The 22,866-nt window shown below is 33.2% G+C and overlaps 2 protein-coding genes across 8 annotated transcripts in view; both read left to right on the plus strand.

The window, feature by feature from the left end:
- Positions 1 to 17,740, plus strand: part of LOC142353459 (uncharacterized) — a 44,464-nt gene extending 26,724 nt beyond the window's left edge. For 2 of the 3 annotated variants that reach the window (XM_075405709.1, XM_075405710.1), the window contains exons 6-11: positions 5,899 to 5,922; positions 6,491 to 6,731; positions 13,353 to 13,540; positions 15,861 to 16,091; positions 16,769 to 16,871; positions 17,172 to 17,740. In XM_075405709.1, the coding sequence (XP_075261824.1) occupies positions 5,899 to 5,922; positions 6,491 to 6,731; positions 13,353 to 13,540; positions 15,861 to 16,091; positions 16,769 to 16,871; positions 17,172 to 17,459 (1,075 nt within the window). In that variant the 3' untranslated portion in view covers positions 17,460 to 17,740. The remainder of the gene's footprint in view (positions 1 to 5,898; positions 5,923 to 6,490; positions 6,732 to 13,352; positions 13,541 to 15,860; positions 16,092 to 16,768; positions 16,872 to 17,171) is intronic. The other variant, XM_075405711.1, reaches the window with a different exon arrangement.
- A 4,008-nt stretch (positions 17,741 to 21,748) lies between these two features.
- The window catches only part of LOC142353696 (uncharacterized), a 128,111-nt gene continuing 126,993 nt past the window's right edge, over positions 21,749 to 22,866 (plus strand). For 4 of the 5 annotated variants that reach the window (XM_075406013.1, XM_075406017.1, XM_075406015.1 and 1 more), the window contains exon 1: positions 21,749 to 22,026. The gene's annotated coding sequence lies outside the window, so the exon portion shown is untranslated. Of the gene's footprint in view, positions 22,032 to 22,866 lie in introns of all 5 variants that reach the window. The other variant, XM_075406020.1, reaches the window with a different exon arrangement.

Consider the following 22,866-nt stretch of genomic DNA (forward strand, 5'->3'; position numbering starts at 1 on the left):
ATTTCAGGATTTTATTATGTTCAATTGTATCTTTTGAACGTAAATAATGTTATATGAGAACTGTCAATAATGTGGTTATGTGACAAAACAAGAAAACGCGAAAAACTGGCAAATATCTAAACATTAAAAAAAATCTGAAATCTATTAGTATCAAAGCCAGAAAACAATAACTTAAAGCTTAAAACCGCAAAAGAGATTAAAATTTAAATCATCAGAAAGAGTAAGCTTTTCTTTCTTTGATAACACTAAGCAACAATTTGACAAATTAAGAAAAAGATAGAGGAAAAGTTCTTTAAGACATTATTTTTTTAAAAATCAATTACTTTTAAATGTCAAAACGATCAACAGCCTTCAAGTAAAAAACCAAATGCATTGGCTTGGAGCTGCTTAGGAAGCCAATTGGACTTATCACTCTTGAGCTTTGATTTGATATGCTCTCTTCTTTAATTAATATAAAAAAGATCACTATTTTTTAAAAAAAGACGGACTGATTACAATCCAAATACTTTTTGGATTGTAACACTCCAAGATTGGTCCAAAACAACCCCTGCGCATGCTTCTTGTGCATTAGGAACACTTAAGATTTCGAATGTTATAGATATAGATAATTTGCTAGTTAAAAACTTAAAAATAAATTCTGCGTTTTTGATAATCAACGCGTAAAGTTAGCAAAAAACGGCAAACTTTTAATTACAGAGCACTCTCAACAGAAGTTGAAGTTAGAATAACGCCTTTTTGAGTCGGAAAAGTGTTGTTTGGGGGTGTAATCCCGGCAAATTTAATCAAAGTGGACTAAAGAAGCTTGTTTCGAACTGTTTTTCATGAAAAAGGCTGAAATTTTGAAAAAATTAGCCCAAATTTTTGACAAAAAAATTAAATCAAAATTATCAACAATACTTGTTTGTCTTTAAAAATCAATTCAACAACACTATTCTTTAAAATTTTAGCAAATTATTAGCAAAATTGACGAAATTTTAGGCAAAAATTCCGGAAAATGTGAATAAAAACGGATTTCACTCTACTTTTCTCAGAAGTTTAAACCTCGATAACTCCCTGTAAAAAACGAATTTTAAAAAGATCTTTTAATTCCATATTCTACGCTTGACGAGCTTTCTAATGATATCAATCTCAACTCTCTACAATGAATATATCGATCGGCGAAAATTGTCTGAACAAAAAAAACCATTTGAGTATATAGTTCCTCCCCCCTCAAGAGGGGTCGGAACAAAAAGCAACGCTTTCCCTGTAAGACCTTGCCCAGCATGTACATTTATCTTGTAAGATCTTGCATAGCAGCGCTTTTCTTGTACAAAATACTTTAAAATCCTGTAAGAGTTACATGATGAACATGCAGTTTTATAAATAGGCGTGTGCCTTTAATTTATACAATACATAGTATTAAGGTTCTAATGTTTAGGATCCTTAGAGTGTTTATATCATTAATGAGAAAAGTTACTAGAAATAAAAATGATTTATTTTTTCTAATGGTTTTGATGATATTCTGACTGAGGATTAATTACCTCCAAAATAATTAAGTTTAACCGTGAACAATTTATACATGTCTAAGGCAGTATATGCAACCTTTCTGATACAACAACTTTTTAAAACGAGTTTGATCAACTTTCGCGGGCGGCCTTAGGCCACTCATCAATGCAAATTGCAGTTGCGCTGGTAGTCACTCGAAGATCAAATATACAAAGTTAAGCTTATCTTCCGAGATTTGTAAGAAAGAACCCGTATCTAACTCCAAATACGTTTCAGTACTGGGCCAGTATAATTGCAATTCCTTATCATTACTGAATCATAGACTGATTAATGTCACTTTTTTTATTGTCAGACTTGCGTTCAGTCTGATTTACAATGGCCAGATTTGAGTCAAGTTCAAAAAAAGAGTTCAGTAGGAGGATTGAAAACACAATCTCCCGTTACCTAGACGTTTGCTCTCCCTTCTTAGCCACCTTGAATGTTGGAAGTTATTCTTTCGCGCCATTAATATACGCTTAAAAAAGCGACTTTCAAGCGAGAAAGCGAGAAAAATATATTACCTTGGAGAATTGCATTTACATTTGCCTAGTACTAATTTACAACAAGAGTTCGGTACGGGAACACACCTATAGTGTAAAGATCTTGCAAATCCATACTTATCTTGGAAAATGTTGTACAAATCTTGTAATAACCTTTTAAGATTATAAAAAGATTATTTTATTTGTGATAATTGCAGATTGAAATGTTGGTTGCGTAAATCTTGCATATAGTTGGAAAACTACATATTCATACAGTAAATTGTCCAAAAAAATTTTAAATTTGTAAAAATGAGTTGAATTTAGAAAAATGAAAATTAGAAAACCTCAATTGCTAATGAAATTTTTTTGCCTCAAAGAGGCAGCTAAACCACATGCATCCTTTTAAATAGAAAACACAGCAAGACCAGTTGAGAAAAACAATTCAAAGAATTGAATGAAAAACTGAGAACTAATGTACCTGACCAGCAGATCAATTGAACAAACCCAGCCAAAAAGTCAAGTTCTCAAAAAGTGAGACACTAAAAGACAAGCAAACTAAACGAAATAAGTATTGTTTAAACTTTTGTAGCTTTTTACCTTGAACGCCCAATTTGATACAATTCAAAAACCTCAATAACTGAAGTACAATCCTTTAAAAAGGTTTATTTAACACTTAAGTTAAATATAACAAATGACCAATAAAATTGAAAATGAAAATTGCAAAATTTTAAAAAGTGTCCAATTTTCGAAGTGAAAAAAAAATGTTAAAACAATTTTTGTCTCTGTATTTCCATCATATTAACCATCTGCATGACAGAGAAACTTTTGTTGGCCATTAAAGATCTTTAAACTCGGAAATGACGAAAAAAATCAAAATTTAAACAATTGCAAATTTTAACAAAATATTGCTAAGATTTTTGATTTATTATCTTCAGAATCATTTCACTGGCTCCAGAGATCCACCAATACCTCTATTGCAAGCCTTAACTAGTTTCACTGGCTCATAAAGATCAATAAACTTGGAACAAGATAATTTTCAGAAATTTCAAAAAATATTAAATTTTGTCAAAAATTTGCTAAAGTTTGTGTTATTAAAATATTGATAACCACTCCATTGCTTCTGGCAACTATGCAGTAAATTTAGTAACATTTTATCCAGTCATCGAAGAGGAGGTCCCCTATTTCCGGAAAAACAAAAAAAAATAAAATTTTTCAATAAAACTTGAAAAAAAAGCTTTTATTCTTACTCAGAAGAAGACAAAATTTTTTAAAAAACCTGAAAAAATAATTTGAAAACTTAGCTGAAATTTGCGTGTTTATGTTTGGAATACCAAATTATATAGCTCTTAAAAGGGTCATAAGAATTAATTAGGTCTTATAAAAGACTGTTATAAAACACACTTTGAGCTTAAAAACTCATAAAAATGACTGATTAACCTTGAATTACGGCCCTCCTAGTCAGTTCACCAGTATAAGTACTTGAAAGTCCACTCTATGCGGCTAGGGGCCTCTGATGAAACTTGACACCCGCTGAGCTTTACCTGTTTAACACGTTTTGAAAACTCAGTCATACAAAAAAGGTGTGAAAACTTGTTACATAAAACATAGCGGTACAAATCATGAAAAACAATCATAGGATTGAATTAAAAAAAGAGAACTTTAGAACTTTTCCATTGGACCAGCGTATCAAATAACATTGGCAGCCAAACAGGCAAACAGTTCCCAAATTGGAGAAATCAAAGTAACCAAACAAACTAAACAAAAAACTAACCCCTACAATCACTCATGAAGCTTTCACTTTAACGGTTAAAATTTATACACTTAAAGTTACTCATTAATGCACGCACAGGTTTTCAAGGGGGTTCATTGGCGTCACTAAAGATAGAAAAACTAGAGATAGAAAAACAAAATTTGAAAACGCAAAATTCTTTTAGAGATTCTGAAATATTCAAAACCATTTATGTTGCTCCTTTTCAAATCTGTCCAGCTACCCATCTGCAAATCTGCGGGACTCATAAAAGTTTAAATGGCCCTTGAAGGTCTGTGAACTCAGAAAAAGGCAAACATTTCCAAAGAATTTCAAATCTTTTTTTTAAAAAATTTTGTTAAAGTTGGTGATATTATTATCTTCAGAATCTTTCATTGTCTTCAGAAATTGTTCAGTAATCTGATTCAAGCCACGGAAATTTTCTACTGGCCCATAAAGATGGATTAATTCGGAACATGATAATTTTCAGAGCAATTACGAAAAGTTCAATGATTGTTACAATAAATGCAAAAAATGCGTGATAATAAGATGTTGAATACCATTCCCTTGACCCTACCAAACAAGCAGTATTCTATTATTAAACCTTGGAGGAAGTTCCCCGGCACCTATGGCTAGACAAACTCAAACTATCACAAAAGTTTCCAAAAAATTCAAAATTGCAAGTTTTACAGAAAAAATTACTAAAAGTTGTTATATTAAAAAATTGAAAACCATTACATTGCCAAAAAGTTTTTTTCAGGAGTCTATTATCAGACCCTAAAAGAGGTTTCTGGGCCCCTGAGACCGAAAACAACCCAAAAAATGACGAACTTCGAAAAAAAATTCAGAAAAACTGCAAGTTATATCAAATAATTGGTAAAGTTCGTTACAATAAAATGTTGACAACCATTCCATTCCCACTAGAAATTATTCAGTAAATCATAATCAAACACCAGAGGAAGTTAAACACCACCGGTTAAAAAACTCAAAAAAGGCAGAAGTTTTCAAAGAACTTGAAAAAAATTGTAAAATTTAGTATAATATTGCGTGTTTATGATTGGAGTAACAAAACATATAGCTCTTAAAATGGCCATATGAAGATTTTATGTCTTAAAAAAGACCTTTGTCAACATCTACAGACCTCAATTTAAGACTGGACCAAAAAAATGAAAAATAGGGAAAAAATGCAAAAAAAATGCAACTTTTTGGGCTCTAAGCTCTCAATAATGAATTTTTAACCTTGACTTACGGCCTTACCAGTAGCTTCACTGCTTTAAGCACTTGAGGGACTACTCAACGTGGCTGCACTCTCTAATGAAACTTGATCCCGCTGAGTTGTAGCTGTTTATCCCGTTTTTGAAAGCTCAAAGTCATGAAAAATGTGTTATTATCTCTTACAAAAAATGACAGAAATTATCATCTCTTACCAATAAATACTTGGATTGTAAAAGGACAGAGCAGCAATGCAATTCAATTCTTGGATTGTAATTAAGCGAATCATACACTGGCAGGGTAATCGCAAACCACTACCTAACAATATCTCAAGCATATGAAAAAAAAGAAGAGTTGTTTTTTTGAAATTCATTTAGTTTCTGCAAAACCTACTTTTGAGCGGAAAAAGCTTATTCTGTGTACGCTTACAGTATCCACTGGAGTATATACAGAGGACTCAAAAGTTACAAGTCTTTTTCTAGCCATCAAAAACCCACTTGAAGCTGCTGAACCGATCACATGATTTCAAATGTCTTGGTGAGTTTTTGTCCACTCAGAGTGCAATGCATGGGTGTTTTAAGAGCTTTTTGAGCATTCTTGATTTTTTCCATGGTCAACAATATGGTTGCCAAGTTACCATAAACTCAATATATCGCTTGGATGCGATTGTCAAGAAAGTTTTATGGTGGTCAACCCTGGAAAATTCTTCCAATGATTTTTTATTTTTTTTTCACTATAGATGGGTCTTTGTTTGGTATCATTCGCAATCCTATTTGGCAAAAATTTATGGTGAGAAAAATTGAATATTGAAAAAAGTATTTAAAAAAAACAGTTCCCTAACTAAATTTCGTTGGATTTTTAAGGGTCAGATATAGCGAACGATGATTGTAAATTTTTGATGATCTGCTGGATATATGAGAATAAAATTTATTTCAGTACTGAACAGAACAGGGAAAACAAGTAAGTTTATCCAGCTCATGGTTGATCCTTATTTGACTTCATCATCATCAATTTTTCATCCTCTGTTTCTTCACACATCTCATTAAAAACTGATCGTCTCAATTTGACTAAGATCCGAGATCAGAGATCTGCTCCAAATGAGCACCATAAACGGATCATAGCAACCGTTCTATGTCATATACGTTTTCATAGAATCATTTAGAAAATATTGAAATATCATACTAAGAAGTTTTTAATGTCTTATATGGAACCATAAATGATTTTCTATGAGTTTAGTTTTTAAGATTGATCATCCCGTGATGTAGAATCATTCCTGTAATATTCAACGCATCCAAAAGTATTTAGCGCGCGTTATTAATATTCATATTTATCCCAAGTCATCGCTTTACTCAAATTTTATAATTTAAAGTTGACTAATATTCTAAGTTTTCTTAAATTTGTCCGATCTTTCCCAATTTGGAATTTTACCAGTTCTTTCGCCTCGCAATTTTATTGCGATCATTCAAAACTGTCCCAAAGTTATCCATCCGTCCTCTAAAATTTGGTCTGGATTGTTCTCTGTATTCAGATCTGTCGTGCGGCACTATGACCTTCAAAGTTACACTCGCACTGGCGACAAATGGAATATCCCGACCAGAGGAAGTGGAAATTCCAACTCTGGCACTGCCACTCCGATGGCTGCGGGTGGAGGTGGTGGATCTAGCCAGCGTCAGTTTGGAACTGAAGATCACAGACTTGGATTCCTGCCGATAGGTCCGGAAGTGCATGATGATGTTAGGAGTCGAAAGGATGATCACCCGTTCCTTCAAGTAAGAATTCAAAAATTTCCCAGAATTCTTAGAACGCTTCTGATGTGAGAAAATATTTTAAAATACCTTTTTTTAAAGTGATAATTATATTATGAAAATATTTGTTAATATATTTTATTAAAATTGACGGTTTCTACGTTTGATGCATTTGATGCTGTAATGCAGAAGAAACGGAGTCATTTAAAGTGTGGTTTGTGGAATTTGCCGTCTATATTACTGATTCCGAGCGGCAGGGGTCCTGCGCTCTTTTGATGAGAATTTTCCCAAATTGTTGAAAAAAAGACATCTTTGAGATAATCAAAAATTCTGAAGAAATTTTTATGATGGTCAAAGAATATTATTTCAGCAAATTTTAAGAAATAAAAAATCAGCATATCTCAACTACAAATTTAACTACAAATTTAACTACAAATTTAAAAGGGTATGAAAAGGGTAAAAGGCCATCTTTGCTATCATATTTTGCGAAACCGTTTTCAGAACCCTAGCGAAGATCGGTTATTTATCATGAAACATTTATTTTGCTTCTTTCTGGCAAAGTTGGCTATCTGGTATGGTTTTACAGGACTCCTGCAAAGAAAAGTTATTTTCCAAGATCATGCGAATTTTTGGTTAATGGTCGGTTATCTTGTATGATAGAGAAAGAGTAATGACTTTGCTGTAAATACTTGCATAACGTAGGGTTGTCTTGATATATTTTTTTAATGGTTCGTTCCGACCAATCTCTACTGTCACAAGTTCTTATTTGTTAACTATATTTGTTTTTTTTTGGCATCAAGTTCCAAGAGCTGGGTATAATTGTTCCGATCCCACTTGTGGGGGAAGGAAATATATACTCAAATGGGTTTTTCACAATTCAAAGAAATTGAATTATATTGCGGCGCTGTCTTTTTAACGACTCGAAGAGGAGTATTGGAGAAGCCCTTTTTTTAAATCAATTTTATTGGAGTGATTTTTGAAGCGGGAAATGAAACGCGTGAAAAAAATTTGAGTGATTTTGGTGCTGAACGAAAGTGAAGAGCGGAGCGAAAAGAGAGTAATTTGGGTTCATACCGCTGTTTTTGAGAGAGCAAGAAATTGATGTGTGAAAAAATTTTCTCTTAGCGAGCGAAATTTTTTTGTTCATGTGCGGCTTTTAAAAGCAGTTTTTTGCAGCATTTGAAGGTTATGTGGTTTGATTATGATATTTTATTAGTTATAGGCTTGTTTTGATTGGAATTGAATGTTTCAAGTAGTAAATTTCAGTTTATTGCTATTTTGGAGGTTTTTGACCAGTTTTGCTGATTTTTAAACAAAATTTAGTGACCTTTTTGCCTATTTTTTGTTTTATTGCTTTAAGTGGGATTTGAATCGAAGCTTGTTATTTGCAGAATAATCGGATACCAATGGGCTAAAGTTCTCTTGGTATATATCATTTTCTTCTTAGGACAATTGACAGAAACATTGAGAAATTTTAAATCATTTTTCTTATTTTTTTTGCAGTTTTTCATTTAAAATCTTAGACAAGTTTTTTTAAGCCTATTTTGACTAGCCCATTGTTTTGCAGGCTTTCATTGCTCTAATTGCAGAGAAACGTTATTGGACTTTAAGTTTCCTTGTCTTATTTAAAAAAGTCATTAATTTTTTCTAGGTTTTTTTTCAATTTGTTTTAAGTTTTTGAATGCCGTTTCTATTCTTCCTCAAATTTCTTGTGGCATTTGTAGAGGATCAAGTTTCACAATAGTTGTTGTAGTTGTTTAGTCATAAGTATGGGTAATTTTCTCCTTCGAGTCGTTTCCGGTATTCTTCCGGCTATGCTTTTTTTAAGATCTGTTCACACATTTCATAATTTTTGAAGTCAAATCGGAGTAATGATTTTGGTCACGCCGAAACAGGAAATGGAGCAAAAAAGCGAGTGTTTTTTGCGGCGCGAAATTTTTTCGTTCTAATTTTTAAGTACAGTGAGAAAACTGTGTTTGAAAAAAAATTCCTTCGCGCTACTGTTTTTTTGTGCGCATGCGGCAATTTTACTTTGATTTTTCTGTTTTTTTTTTATTTTTTGGATTGGATTTTCTGAAAGTGTTTGAATCAATCCTTTCATAGTCCATTCTGGTCTTAGTTTTTTGGTTCAACAAATTTGCATTTCTGGCTATTGGTTTTTTGTCCACATGCGGCATTTTGAGATTGACTTTGTTTTTATTTTTTTTATCTAATTTTTTTAGAAATGGGTTTCCCAATTCACTCATAGTCCGTTTTAGGTCTAGTTTTTTTGATAAGTCAATGAAAAATTTTTGAAATGTACGTCAGGACTTGTCCTGCTATGTATTTTTGTTCATACAGTTTCGGCCGATCGATATATTCATCGTCGATAAATGTGAGTGGTATCATTAAAAAACTAATCCAGTGTGGAATTCGAAACTAAAAAGATTTTTTAAAATTTCGTTTATTTTCGATGAGTTATCGAGAACTGAAGTTTTGTGTGAACACGGGATCTTTGGAATGATTGTTCACTTTTAGTGTAATTTTTCTTCAAATTAAGATATTTTTTTATTGAAATATTAATTCAAAATTACATCTCAGGCCACAAAATTAAACAACCTTGAGATTACAATAAGTGAAAAGCGATAAAAAGAATAATTCTAATCTCATAAAGAAGTTTACTATCGGAAAAAAATTGACTTCTATTTCACAGCTCTTTTTAAGAAAAGTTTTTGTTTTTTTTGTTTTCTTGGGTCACCGAGCAACAATCCACTTTTCATATCTAGTTTCCTTTAATAAAACACTTGATTTACTGTCAAATGGAGACCAATGAACATAAAATTCGTTTTCAAGAAATTTCTCGTTTTTTTGGCCTCGACTATGAGTTTCCGTAATTTTAATTGAAGTTTTGATTTTCTTTTTTGAGCTTTTACTTAGTTTTGGAGTCATATCCCATTTTCTTGTTCATTTAAAGTGCAATAGATTTTAAAATAAACAATAAGTGAACCTATCTAGAGCTTTCAGTGGACAGCTAACGGCTGTTAAGCCTTTAAAAAAGATTTTTCAAGAAATTTTTTAAATTAACGGATAATAAACTTATTTCCGTTAATTGCAAATCAGTCTCAGTACACAGGGCCCCCTTCTTTTCTAGTGCAACAATAATTAATCTGGTTAGCTGTTTTATCTTCTAATTGTTTGTTTTATGACTGATATGCGACAAGTTTTCAAAAGAATTTTTTATTATTATTGGTTTCTCTTGAACTCTTATCACTTTATCCTGATATTGATAGTTCCCATTGGTTTAGAGAAGACGTTCGCTGGATTATGGATAAAGCTTTCAGAGAAAAGCTTTTGCTTTAAATGGCTTCGACACTTCCTGCTCGCACTTTTCTACTGAACGTTTAGATTTTGCCTAGATTTATTGTTGTTTCCATAGTCATAAGCCTTATTGTGACGTCCTATTGATTACCTAAGCATGAAAAAATCTTTGCTCTCAAATTGAGGCATATGCTCCAATTGAGCGTGTTGAGTGACTTCTGCTGAAAGCTATTGAATTTAATGGCTAAAAATTTTTTGAAAATTAACCAGTCTTAAACTTATATTTGTGAACTGCAAGTCAGTCTCAGTATTTTTTGGACCGCTTTTTTTCTAATTCAACCAAAATCAATCTATATAACGGTTTTATCTTCTAACTATTGGCGTTCTGACTTCGATGCACAATTTTTTTAGTTTTTGATATTTTTTTCGTAATATTGTTTCCTTTTGGAATCTTATTTTATTATCCTTATATTGATAGTTTCATTGGCTTAGAGATGATATTGAACGGATCATGTATAATATTTCAGGGAATAACTTATGGTTTAAACGGCTTTGACACTTTCTTCTCCCACCTTTCTATTGAATTTTAAGATTTTGTCTGTATTTCTTGTTTTTTTTTCATTAGCTATGACTTATTGTAATGTATTATTGACGACTTATGAATGACAACCATTTTTTTGCTTTGTCGAAGCATAACTCAGGGTATTTATTAGCTTTCGTTGAAAGCTATTGAATTTAATGGCGTTGATACTACGGGTTTTGGCAAGCAACTCTTGGTTTTAACGTATTTGTTCATGTTTGTTGAACTTTTGGAGTCAAATCGTTAAAAAATATTCCCATTGCTGTTTAAAAATTATTTGAAAGTAGAAAAGATCCTTCCGGAAAATATCATTTTTTAATGGCTTCTGAACTTTTCTCGCCCATTTTTTTTTGTTTGAATTTGTTGTTCTTTGCTTTTTTCTTTTAGGTAGCAATAAGAAGCTGACCGGTTTCATTTGCCTTGTATGTGAGGATTGAATAAATGATGATACCCGAAGCAGTCAGTTTGATGCGAAAAACCTTAAAGTTAATGATGTTATACAATTTTGAGATTTTTCAAGGATTTTTCAATTTTTTCAGTTTTTGTTCTTTTCGACAGCTTGTAACTTAATCTCATTATTGAGAGATCCCATTCTTGTATTTTAAAAATTAACGTGTTTACTTATATTAAGACGTAACTGATGTTTTGTTTGTTGGACAATATGCGTTTTTATAAAAGTTATGTGAGTGGTGTGTTTTTGTTTCTTTTTCTCTTCCTTTAGCACAATCGCGTAATAACAGATCCCAATGATTTTCAAATGTGGCCCAAGTGAACATCTTTATTCATTCAGTATAGTGTTAGCTTAATTAGTATGTTTAGAAATGGAAATAAAAATACATAATTTTCAGATAACAGGTAATGATTTTAATGGCTTCATTAGTTTGTATTTTGGCAATGTTTGTAATTTTTTTCGTAATTTTTATTTTTGAGGTTTTTTGCATTTTTAGTCCGTTCCGATGGCTTAATCTAACCAGAGACAGGTTCTTTTGGTTTCATTATAAATTTTTGGCAAATTTATCAAGAATTATTTTGTTAAAAGCTAATTATTTTTAAGACCTTTGAAATTATTTGATTTAAAAATTGTTGATTGATTTTTGAGTTTCGCCTCATTATTTCTTCTTTTTGTCGACTCGTTACCTAGTCTCATTAACCTCATCTGATGTGTACTCAGGAAACAAAAAATTGTACAGTTAGTTTGTTGTCTGATTGTAATTTTACGTTGTTATTAGGTGCCTTTAAATTAAGATAATGAGTTTTTGCTGTGAATTTTTGTTTTTGTTGCTTTTTGTTCTTGTTTTTTTTCTCGCAGACTTTTTAATGGCAGATCTTGTGGTAATGAGGCTTGGCATTTTTTAAATCAATTATCATCTTGGTTTTGCAACGATTTTGTAAAACGCAAGCATCTACTTTTGATTACCTCTTTGTCAAAAATGTAAGTCAAAAGAGAGTGAGGTCAAAAATGTAGATGAGCGCGGGTCGGAACATCATGTGGGAACGCACATTAACGAGCCTCCTTGTTGTTTGAAGGAGCAAAGACAAAAATTGTTCTGATGTCTAAGTGAAATCGAGTTTTGTGGGACTCAAATTTCATGTTCATCATCTGATTAAATAACTGCTCGATGTTGCTTCATTACTTGCGTATAATGGCAGAAAATACGCTATCGTACGCTATCAAAAAACACGCTATAAAAAACCGTTTGAGCAAAACAAGATGAGATGGGAAATTTTGTTTTAATGTTTAGCCAAAATTCTTGTCCATCAAAGTTTTTTCACCATTCGTCTTTTTGAAAGTTTTACAAGACTAAGGTTTATCTTGACAGCATCGTGTAAGACTTTATCTTATCTCATCAATCTTTTGTGAGGCGATTTCCTTTTGTAAAAGATATTGTCATTAAGACGCCGAATCCTCTTGTTGGAACCCATGAAAATGTTAAGAGATCTTCAAGTTAAAAAATTTCTGTTTAATCAAAAAATTCACATCTTGTTCAGTAACGTAACATAGTCGGTGGCAATCAATTACGGTTGTTATGCAAAAATTGCCGAAAATGGTAAATTATTACAAAAAAAAGATGATGAGAAGAAGAGTCCTAAAACTTCTGTAAAATGGCCTTTTGAAAGTAGTCTTGTGATTGCTTTAGACCACTCATCCAAAAAAAAGCGCAGTAATGGTTTACGTTTTGAATGAATCATTATTCCATAACTTTTGAGGAAAACGGTTTTTGAACAGAATTGGTCTTCTAAACTAAAAAATTCTCTAAGAAAGAAACTCCACAATGAATGCAAAAGAGATGTAAAAACAGATAAAATAGCAATTTTTATCCCTAGCAAAGAACAGAAGACTGAGCCACTCACAATCAATTGAAAAAATGAAACGACGTCAACATTTTAGCAAGTACAAAATTTTTAGAGCGTGGAGCTTGTTAAGCAATTTGGTCAGTTAGTGCGGGAAAGAGTTATAGTTCTTCAAAAAAATATAACGATGCCCAATTTTGAAAAAAATGCCAAATTATTTGAGCTAGACTAGTAAAATAAATGCCCCTTAAGACTCGAGTTTATAACTGGTTTTGTTGAGTAGCACTGATACATGACAAACGTACTTGGCTAAGTGGGTAATTTTCCTGCTTAATAACCTGATATTATTTTTTATTGAAGTGACTCCCTTTTGATGTAGAATCTTGCTATTTTTTGGAAGGTGTTCTATTAGGTAATGTAGGAGAATGAATGTAGGAACAGTCAGTTTTTGGAATTGTTCTTTTTTGCCGTTTCAGGATACTAAGCGTACTCCCCGCCACCGTGCCAGTGTGGAGCCCTTCCACCCCTGGGGTCGTCCGGGTGCAGGAGCCCCTCTGTACCAATGGCAGCCCCCCAATCCAAGCCCACAATTGAAGACGAAAGTGGCAGGCAAATTCAAACAAGACTTCTACAATCTAGACTGGGAACAGAACAATGACAATAGGTTAACCTCGTTTCTATAGTTTGTTCCATTTTCAAACACATTAAAACTAAAGAAAACAAGTTTAAAACTGTAAAGTTGCACTTCAATCAGTATTTTGCGTAAGCTATTGAATAATAGCCGAGGCCAAATTGTTGTTCACATTGGTACTTTTTGTGAATGTTTACTTTCGACCGTCAATTTTTGTGAAATAGATGTCGAAAAAATTAAATATTGCAAATTTGTTCCGACTGAACATTGCTTTTGTGGCAGGTACCAACACAATCTAAGGATTTCAGAATTTGGGAATACTTTTGATTTCTAATGTCCTGGAACGCCGATTTCAAATAACGTCTTTCAACGTTTGCTCTTTTGCTTTTTTGCTCTTCATGCTACCAAGCTAAAATTCATGCGACCAAGCTTGTATTCCGAAAAACAAAATTGGCGTTGGTAGTTGATTAATTGAAAGTGGCAAATGCTGGCTCAATTTTCATCGTCTGTGAAATTTATTATATCGGTACAAAAAACTACCCATGATTTCTTTTCAAAACTGCTTTGCGATATATTGAACATAAAATCATGACAGCTGACTCAAAACAGGAAATTAATTATACCATTTGCAGCACCAGCACGCTGGCTTTGTTTTTTTTTCAAAATACTTCAGCAAAAATGCCTGGTTGTAATTGTCTTTGCTGACAGCTCCTTTTTTGTTCCTATTCTCGACCTACGTTTTCAAACGAACGAATTCCGAGCAGCAACAAAGTATCAACTTATTGTTCTAATATATGGAAACGTAGATAAAAGTTCATTTTCAATTATTTTAATGCAATTAACAGACCATGGTACATTTTTCTTCTGCGAGGAAATACAATAATGCACCACAAGCACCTGAAAGACAAAATCGTGCAAGCATGTACACAGTAAACATATCACCGTGGTGCAAACAGAGAAAAACTTTGTTTTCCAAGAGCAACTCAATGACGATTGAGATGCATTTAACAAGTTATAGAGCCAGTCATCGGCAATTTCGGGACCTTTTCCTTTTGTGCCCCCTCCCCATCTTAGTGGGTGCATGCTATTTGCCCAGACACACGTGCCATATAATAACAAAATGATTTACTACGTAATGGCAAGTGCTTTGTAACTGGGGGTACATAAAGTAAGGGGAGGGCACAAACTAAAAAAATCTCAATTTTTAATGTAGATGTCACTTCTCCCCTGCGACAGGCCTCAAATCGAATGCAACGAAAAAATGCGGCAATGCCTTAAGGACAGAATGACAAATTATATTTGCAGTACTCTCTCACTGGCCCTTGAAACGTTTGGCGGTTTTTCCTCAAAATATCAATAGCTCAAAGAATCTAGAGTCGGCCTGGGCATAGAGATTTGAAAACAGCTTTGCGGCCTGGTTCAACCACCATGAATCTTCAGCCATAATGATAATATCAAAATATGCTTTTCTCTGATAATCAATGCTCGCTCACTTTTATTAATTGCTCTCAAACGAAGTTTGTAGCAATTATATTAGTCCTGCCGGTCTTTTTTTAATGCGATTTTTGCTTTGAAAAATTATTCGTCTGACGCATTTGACTTTTCGTCCTCACAAACTTACGCCCCTTCAATAAAGCTAAAGCTAGCCTCACTCAACCGTGCCTAGCTACTGACAAAGTCAAACCGCTCACCGGTCGTTTGAGAGCAATTCGCCCGACGTTAGTCGGTTATGTTACAAACATCTTAGAAAGTGGCTTCAAACTCAAGATACATATCGAAGACTCCATTGTGTGGCCGATCTTCGATAAATTAATGATCCGATTGCGTGGGTTCTCAATCAATCCCAGGCTGAGGTCCCAGACCCAAAGTCGATATGTCCAGACCCAAATGAAAGGGGGGAGGGGTGTCGTGCGTTCAAAGTTACACGGTCTGGATAGAAAAATGAAAGCACGAAAGTCTAGACATAGGCAATACTTAACGCACCAATAGTCTGGATAAAAACGCACAGATTTTCAATTTTAGAGCGCACGAATTCTGGATCGCAACGTACGAAAGTCTGGACATAGGTACTTTCCGTCTGGGACGGTATGAACATATCGACTTTCGGTCTGGCACCTCAACCTGGGATGTATATAACATACATATTATTTGTGAAGACTCGATTGCCATTTTCCCCAAAACGCTTGCTGGATAATTTTGCAAGCGGATATAAAATTCATGAATTAAAATTTCGAGAATTAATTTAACCTATTTATACATACAAAACCTTTAACACTCCTACTTAAATTAGGACCACATATTTTCTAAGAAATAATGTTTAATTTGTTGAATAACCGTCGAATCAAAAACTTAGGTTTGACGATGGAAAGCGGAATTACCTGAGCGAATTGAAAAGCGACATGGTGGCACATGAGAGGCGGAAGCAGCAGGTGGAAGAGCAACAGAGGAAGGAATCCGCCCTGGATCTGGCTGAGAAGATCCGCCAGTTGGATGCCAGTGGATATCCAAAGCGGGCTATGAATGGGGAGGTTTTGGGCGAACCCAGAAACTTGTCGGATATATCCAGACACAAATTAGACGTCAGGTATCAATCAGAATTAATCACTGGGTTTTCAGGGTTTTTGGATTTCTTTACGTTTTTGTGAGCCTACCTGCTTTTATATAGTAATACATAAGCCTTATTTTAAGAATTTATGAGCCTAGATTTTCAAACCAATGGTTCGAAAGGATAATTGCGAGTAGAAGTCGGAAAATTAAAGTTAAATGTTTCTGCATGCATTTAAAAATATTAAAAAAAAACAAATTTTCTGAATTTCATATCCAAAATATATTCTCAAGAATTAGCAAAGTTGTTGTTTGTAAGTGAAGAAAATTTGTAGCGCAAATATTCAAAGTGTAGCAATTGGTTACGGGTTCCGTTAGTATGGACTAATGTAAGTTCAAGTTCTTTAGATAACTAATTTAATTTGTTTTTAAATTTTACATAATGATACATTCTCAACTCTACATTAACATCACCTCTTTACCATTTGCATTTTCTGCTAAAGTGTATTCGAGGAAATTAACAATATTTTTTCATATGTACAATAAAGGTTATAAATGTATATTGTGATTGATCTGCAAGATCTGGTATTTCAGAATCAGGATATTTCACTCACTTTTTATTTTGATCTCATTTTTAACTTTGATTTTTCGAGATTACTGAAAAAAACTCAAAGAAAGCTCCATAGTTACTGATTCTGGATGCGAATACATTTTTAGGTACCCTAACCCCCTCGTGGCCAAATCCTATCACGACTTCCTCAGTGGACAAATTCAGGAAAGAGATGCAATTGGTCATAGACAACATCAAAGAGATATGCAGGTTTAGTTTATTAATAAATTAGTTATAAAGGACTATTTAAAATTTTTTTTCACAGATTAAGATGTTGAAGTAAGAACGGTGACAGGAAGAGAATAGTGGTGAAAAATTAACACATTAGAAATGAAAGTAAGATCGGAAATTTTAATTTAACGTTGGAAATAACCTGGAAAATAATTAATTGCGATGGAAAAAATTGTGAACGAGCGTGTTTGGATCTTTGAACACTGTTTAAAAATCAATTCCTATCGATTTTGTTCACCTTTTTCCCCGCGAAATGTAAATAATTTCAGCATTTGTTAGGAAAAGAAACAGCACACAATAACAATGGATAGCTACTTTTGGAAACCAGACGGCCATGGAGCCCCCTACGCTGACAGACCGCACGGGCACAGACGGGGCAAACTGGGCAGCCAGCTACACCAGGGTTACCCCCACGAGAAGAGCCACCTCCTATCCCACTCGGACCTGCCACCCTCATCTGGGACTATTTCCCAACCCCACCAAAGTGGGGATTCTGGGATGTCTATGGGAACCCAGACTGAACAGTATCAACTGCAAGCGCCATTTGCAACGTCTTATGTTTATTAGATGTGGTTCCGAGGTGATAAAATATTTGAACTTGAGAATGAGTAACGCTAACATTCGGATGTTTTCCTTTTTTCCTCATGGATATGAAACAAAGTTTTGCTGTTCGCTTCATATCCCCCACTTTTTGTGACTGGGATTTAAAGCCTTTCTAAATTTGAGAGACTTACAGGAATTGAACCAGAGAGACTAAACTAGAATTGATAATTTTAACTGAATCTGTAATCCATAAAGTTATGTTAAATGTTTGATAATGATGCATAAATTTTAGTGTTTGATAAAAATCGTTTTACCATATTCTTCAGGCAAAATAAATACTCATTCCTTTTAATGGGATCCGGTTATGGGCAGTATTGATTTCTTATTGATAATATTTAAAGATTTTTCAAGGTTTTTGGAATTAAATAGAAACAACAAACTGAACCATGATTCTTCTGATCAAATGAACCTATCACACAAGGGGATGTGACATAAATTACAGTACGGGAAAAGAAATTCTCGAAAAAAAAAATTTAATTAATTTTGCACAAAATGCTGACCAGAAGTAGTCATTGTAGTGGGTTTATGTGATCAGAATTAAAGTAAATAATAAAATGAAAAGAAACAAAGGCGACCCGGCCCCCTGTTCAAATGCTGGGTAAAATTGCAGAGGGGGCAAACATTTATATCCGGTTTTCTTCCAGAATCAAAAATGTACGAATTCTTTATGATGGAACGAAAGAGTAATATCAGCTCTGGTCGAGACCTATTGGTTATCTTGCAATGCATGGTTTAAAAGTTCAAAACAGTGGCAGAATGTTACTGAAAAAGTGAAAAAAAACTTCTGAGTCATTGTTTTAGATACTGATGCCTTAGATACTTGATACTTGATACTTCTTCTGATGCTTTAGATTAATATTTTTCTGACATCGTTTTTTTGTTGATGCAGAATCTGCCAGAATCTTGCAAGATAACCATTTGTTTTCAACCCGGAGGCTTTAATTTTATTCACAGGTTCTTGGTTAACTTATTAAAATGTTATTTTTTCACAAAAAAAATCTTTGACCTGATCCGTTTTTTGGAACGATTTCTTATTGGCAAACAAAGACTTCATGCAGCCCAAAGCATTTAGTATCAAAATCTTGTGAAATTTGATTTTTTTGTTTCCCTTTATGACGCCGAATTTTTTATACAACAAGGCGTTCTTAACACACATCAGACACAATTTGTGAATGTGTGCCCGAGACAAAATCTTAAAGTTGATTTCTTTAAGTTCAGCGAAAACTTATTTCAGTTTCAAAAATTGTCAAATTCAATAATCAAAAATTGAAGAAAACTTTTGAAGATTATGAGTAATCGCAAATTACCAAGCCTCGTTGTTTTTTACAATTCAAAGAATTTGAATTGTATTGGGGCGCTGTCTTTTTTACGACTCGAAGAGGAGTATTGGAGAAGTCCTTTTTTTTAATCAATTTTATTGGAGTGATTTTTAAAGCGGGAAATGAAACGCGTGAAAAAATTTGGAGTGGTTTTTGTGCTGAACAAAATTGAAGAGCGGAGCGAAAAGAGAGTGGTTTTTGTTCATACCGCTGTTTTTGAGAGAGCGATAAATTGATGTGTGAAAAAATTTTCTCTAAGCGAGCGAAATTTTTTTGTTCACATGCGGCTTTTTAAAACCGTTTTTTTGTTATTTTTTTGGTTTAGAGGTCTGATTATGATATTGTGTGATGCTTAGGGTTGTTTTAATAGTGGTTCGCAAGTTTTTGGTCATTAATAAGATTTTTATACCATTCTGCTGCTGTTTCAGCTAATTTCCTGAATTTTCGGCGAATTTTAGCAATTTTTTGCGTTTTGTTTTGTTATAATGCTTTGTAATGGCTTTTAATAGACGCATGTTAGTAACTGAGTTTTTAGATACCAAGTGATTACATTCTCTTAGGTTTGAAACGATTTTTTTGTTTAGAAAAATGACAAAAAACTGAAAAATTTTGAATTATTTTTCTTAATTTTTTGCTGTTTTTCGTTTTTTTTTAAACTTGGAAAAATTTTTCAGCCTATTCGACTTTCCTATTGTTTTCGAAGTCTTCCAGTACTAAATCGCTCCAATTAACGTTTTTTGGGTCTATGTGCTCCCGTGAAATTAAAAAAAAGCTCTATTTTTTCTATGATTTTTTTTTCAATTTTTTTTAAATGCCCTTTGTGTTCAATTTTTATAGCATTTGGGGATGCCTATAGTCCAAATTAGTTGTCCTTGATGCGTGTTGATGATTTTGATTTCAGTTTGGAATCATTTTGTTAAAGATAATTGAGTAACTTTTATGAAGAGTTCCGCAAATTTTCGTGTTTTTTTTTGGAATTTTTGCTGAGTTCTTCTGATTGTCTGCTTTTTGCTAGTTTTTAGTGGTCTAGTTTTTGATAAGAGCTTTTCTAGAGGTTTTTTTGAAATATATTTAGTGCACTTTTCAATGACAAATATCACTAACTTTTCTTAAACACTAACTTTTTTTCTATTTTTTTCGTTTTTCGTTTTTACTCATATAAATAAACAATGATTTGGATTGGTGCACACTTGACCAGATGTAGTATTAAAAGTTTTTTGAAATAATGATTTGATTTCAGCATAATGGTATTTGATTCATTATTTGTGGCCAATTTTTTTTTTGTTTCTTTACCGAAAATATTTTTGTTTTTTTTTCTTTTCCTTTCTTTTACCTTCGTTTATTCTACTTGATATCTGTGTTTGGTTTTTGTTTCAAATAGCAGTGATTCAACAAAATTAAACTAAACCAATTTAACGGGTTTTCGCCAAAAGTTGTTTTTAAACTTGCAACTCAATGTAAAATTTTTATCACGTGCTTTATCGTCTTTTCTGGTCAGTTATTTTTTCATTGTTCTTCTTTTTTTTGTTTTAAAGTGACAAGTGTTATTAAGTAGGATGAGCATTATGTTAGTTATTGTGGTCAATCAGTAGACTAGGTTTTATGTTTGTTAGGGGCGTTCGTTTTTTCCTTCGAGTCGTTTCCGGAATTCTTCCGGCTATGTTTTTTTTTTTTTAAGATCTGTTCACACATTTTCATGATTTTTGAAGTCAAATTGGAGTAGTGATTTTGGTCACGCCGAAACAGGAAATGGAGCGAAAAAGCGAGTGGTTTTGCGGCATGAATTTTTTTCGCTCTAATTTTAAAGTAGAGTGAGAAAACGGTGTTTGAACAAAAATTCGGTTTTTCGGTAGCGGTTTTTTGTTCACATGCGGCAATTTAACTCTGATTTTTACTGTTTTTTTCAATTTTTTGGATCGGATTTTTTCTAAATGGTTTTTCCAATCTATTCAAAGCTCATTGTATGCCTAGTTTTTTTTTGAATTAAATTTTCATTACTCGGTAGTGGTTTTTTTTGTTCACATGCGGCATTTTGACGTTGATTTTCTGTTTTTTTCTTATTTTTTTATCTGATTTTTTTTTAAAAATGGTTTTCTCAATTCACTCATAGCCATTCTAGGTCAATTTTCCTGTTTAGTCAATGAAAATTCTTTGAATTGCACGTCAGGACTTGTCCTGCTATGTTTTTTTTATTTTTACTCTCATGGTTTTCTTCTGTCTCATAGAACTGATTACAAGCGATATAGTCCATACAAATTGGGCTGGGATGGTGGGGTGGAATTATCTTGAGTAAAATGGTGGTCGAAATACAATTTTTGCCTGATTAGAATTAAAAACCTTGACTACAAACTAATTTTTCTGTTATTGTTTGTCAACAATGTAATAATGCAAATAATTGAAATTATTAGCTATTTTATTTTCTTTCTGAAGTTTTTAGTTTCCCTATCTCTGTTGTTTTTCTCTCTTAGACTTTGTCTTTTGCGTGTTCGTTGTGAATAGCTAATGCGACTAAATGGTTGTATGGCGTAATGGTGCGAATAATGATATGCAAGAGAGCGTTGTTAAAGTCATAAAAACAGGGCAAAAGTGAAGACCAAAAGCCCAATAAATTTGTCGCATCGCCAATTTCTGAGTACCCAAAACAGGCTAATCTTATCAAGTTTACCCTATCCTCGCACACCGCAACCCCATATTAATACAACCGCACCAGCACCCCCTCTCCGAGAAAAAACAACCCACTTATAAACACACAAAAGCATCATAGCTTGGAAAGTATTCATTTCTATTCCAGCGCGGCTTTTTGAAGAACCATTTCGTCTTTTTTTCCTTTTGATTTTCCCCGTCATTTTGCAATCTTATCATTTTATCCTGAAAAGACAATTTTACGCAATTTGTATTTTGTTCATCTCGTTTATTTTTGTTTGTTTTTGATGTTAATATTTATGCAAAATTCACACCTTTCTGAACAATCTTGGGTTTTTGTTTTTCATTGATACCCTAAGGGGTAATTACCCCTGATCGTGTATGAATAGCTTTGCAGAATATTGATGTAATCTTTTCCTGATTCTGACACATAAACTTGTTGATTTTATTGCCCAAAATAGAATTAACATAAAATTGACTCGGTATAACTTCTTTATCCTGTGTGCAAGTTTTGTATTAAAAGTCTGTTATTATGTAGATGAAAACGGCTGTCTGTGGCACGTTTTGAGGTAAGGTAAGCTCAGTGTAAGCAAACCCCCTTCACTCCCCCCCCCCCCTCTCTATCGCAATAGATGTAATATGAATTCTAACTGTTTTTATTATTTCGCATAATTTTTAATGGTATTGAATAATTTCATTGTCTGGACACTAACAACTCAGTATGCGGTATTCTGTGTCATTTTTGCGGAAGCACACATAAAGTTTGCTTAGGAATGCTTAGCGAACGATTGAGACAAAACATTTAACAAAACAAAAATTTACCTCAAAAGCAACGAAAACGTTTAGCTGGAGAAACAATTTAAACAGTCATAGTCAGTTATTCAACCAGAAATCTCACAAACGTGTTTTTTTGCGTATTACAATTCATTCTAGTCCACGATGGAAAAAAATTTCAAAAGCTGATATTGAGGAGAGATTTTGAAATGCCTTTAATTGACCAATTGCTTTTAATGGTCCTCGCAAAAAGTACACAAATTTACAAATTGATAAATTGACCACAAAATCTGCAACATTTCAGCATCGTTGATCATATCGAGCATTAATTTTGAGTTTGTTTTCATTTTTGTGGCTAAATGTTGTACTGAAGTGTGCTACACTCAGTAACACTATTTGATAATCTTAGTGCTATTTTGAGAATTTACGTTATAGTGCGTGAAGCACAAATTTGAATTGGACAAAGTCCATTTTAACGTGTGAACAAATTACTAAGTAGTTTTGAATAAGCTACTATTTTAAGATCACTAACTAAAACTGAGAATACTATGACGTGATATTGTCACGCCACACAGAGAACACCAACTTAACCTTGGTAACTCTGTCGACACTGTTATCTCTATCCAATAGGATAC

Source organism: Convolutriloba macropyga, chromosome 14, assembly GCF_964194025.1.
Source record: "Convolutriloba macropyga chromosome 14, txConMacr16.3, whole genome shotgun sequence".
NCBI classification, from domain to species: Eukaryota; Metazoa; Xenacoelomorpha; order Acoela; family Convolutidae; genus Convolutriloba; species Convolutriloba macropyga.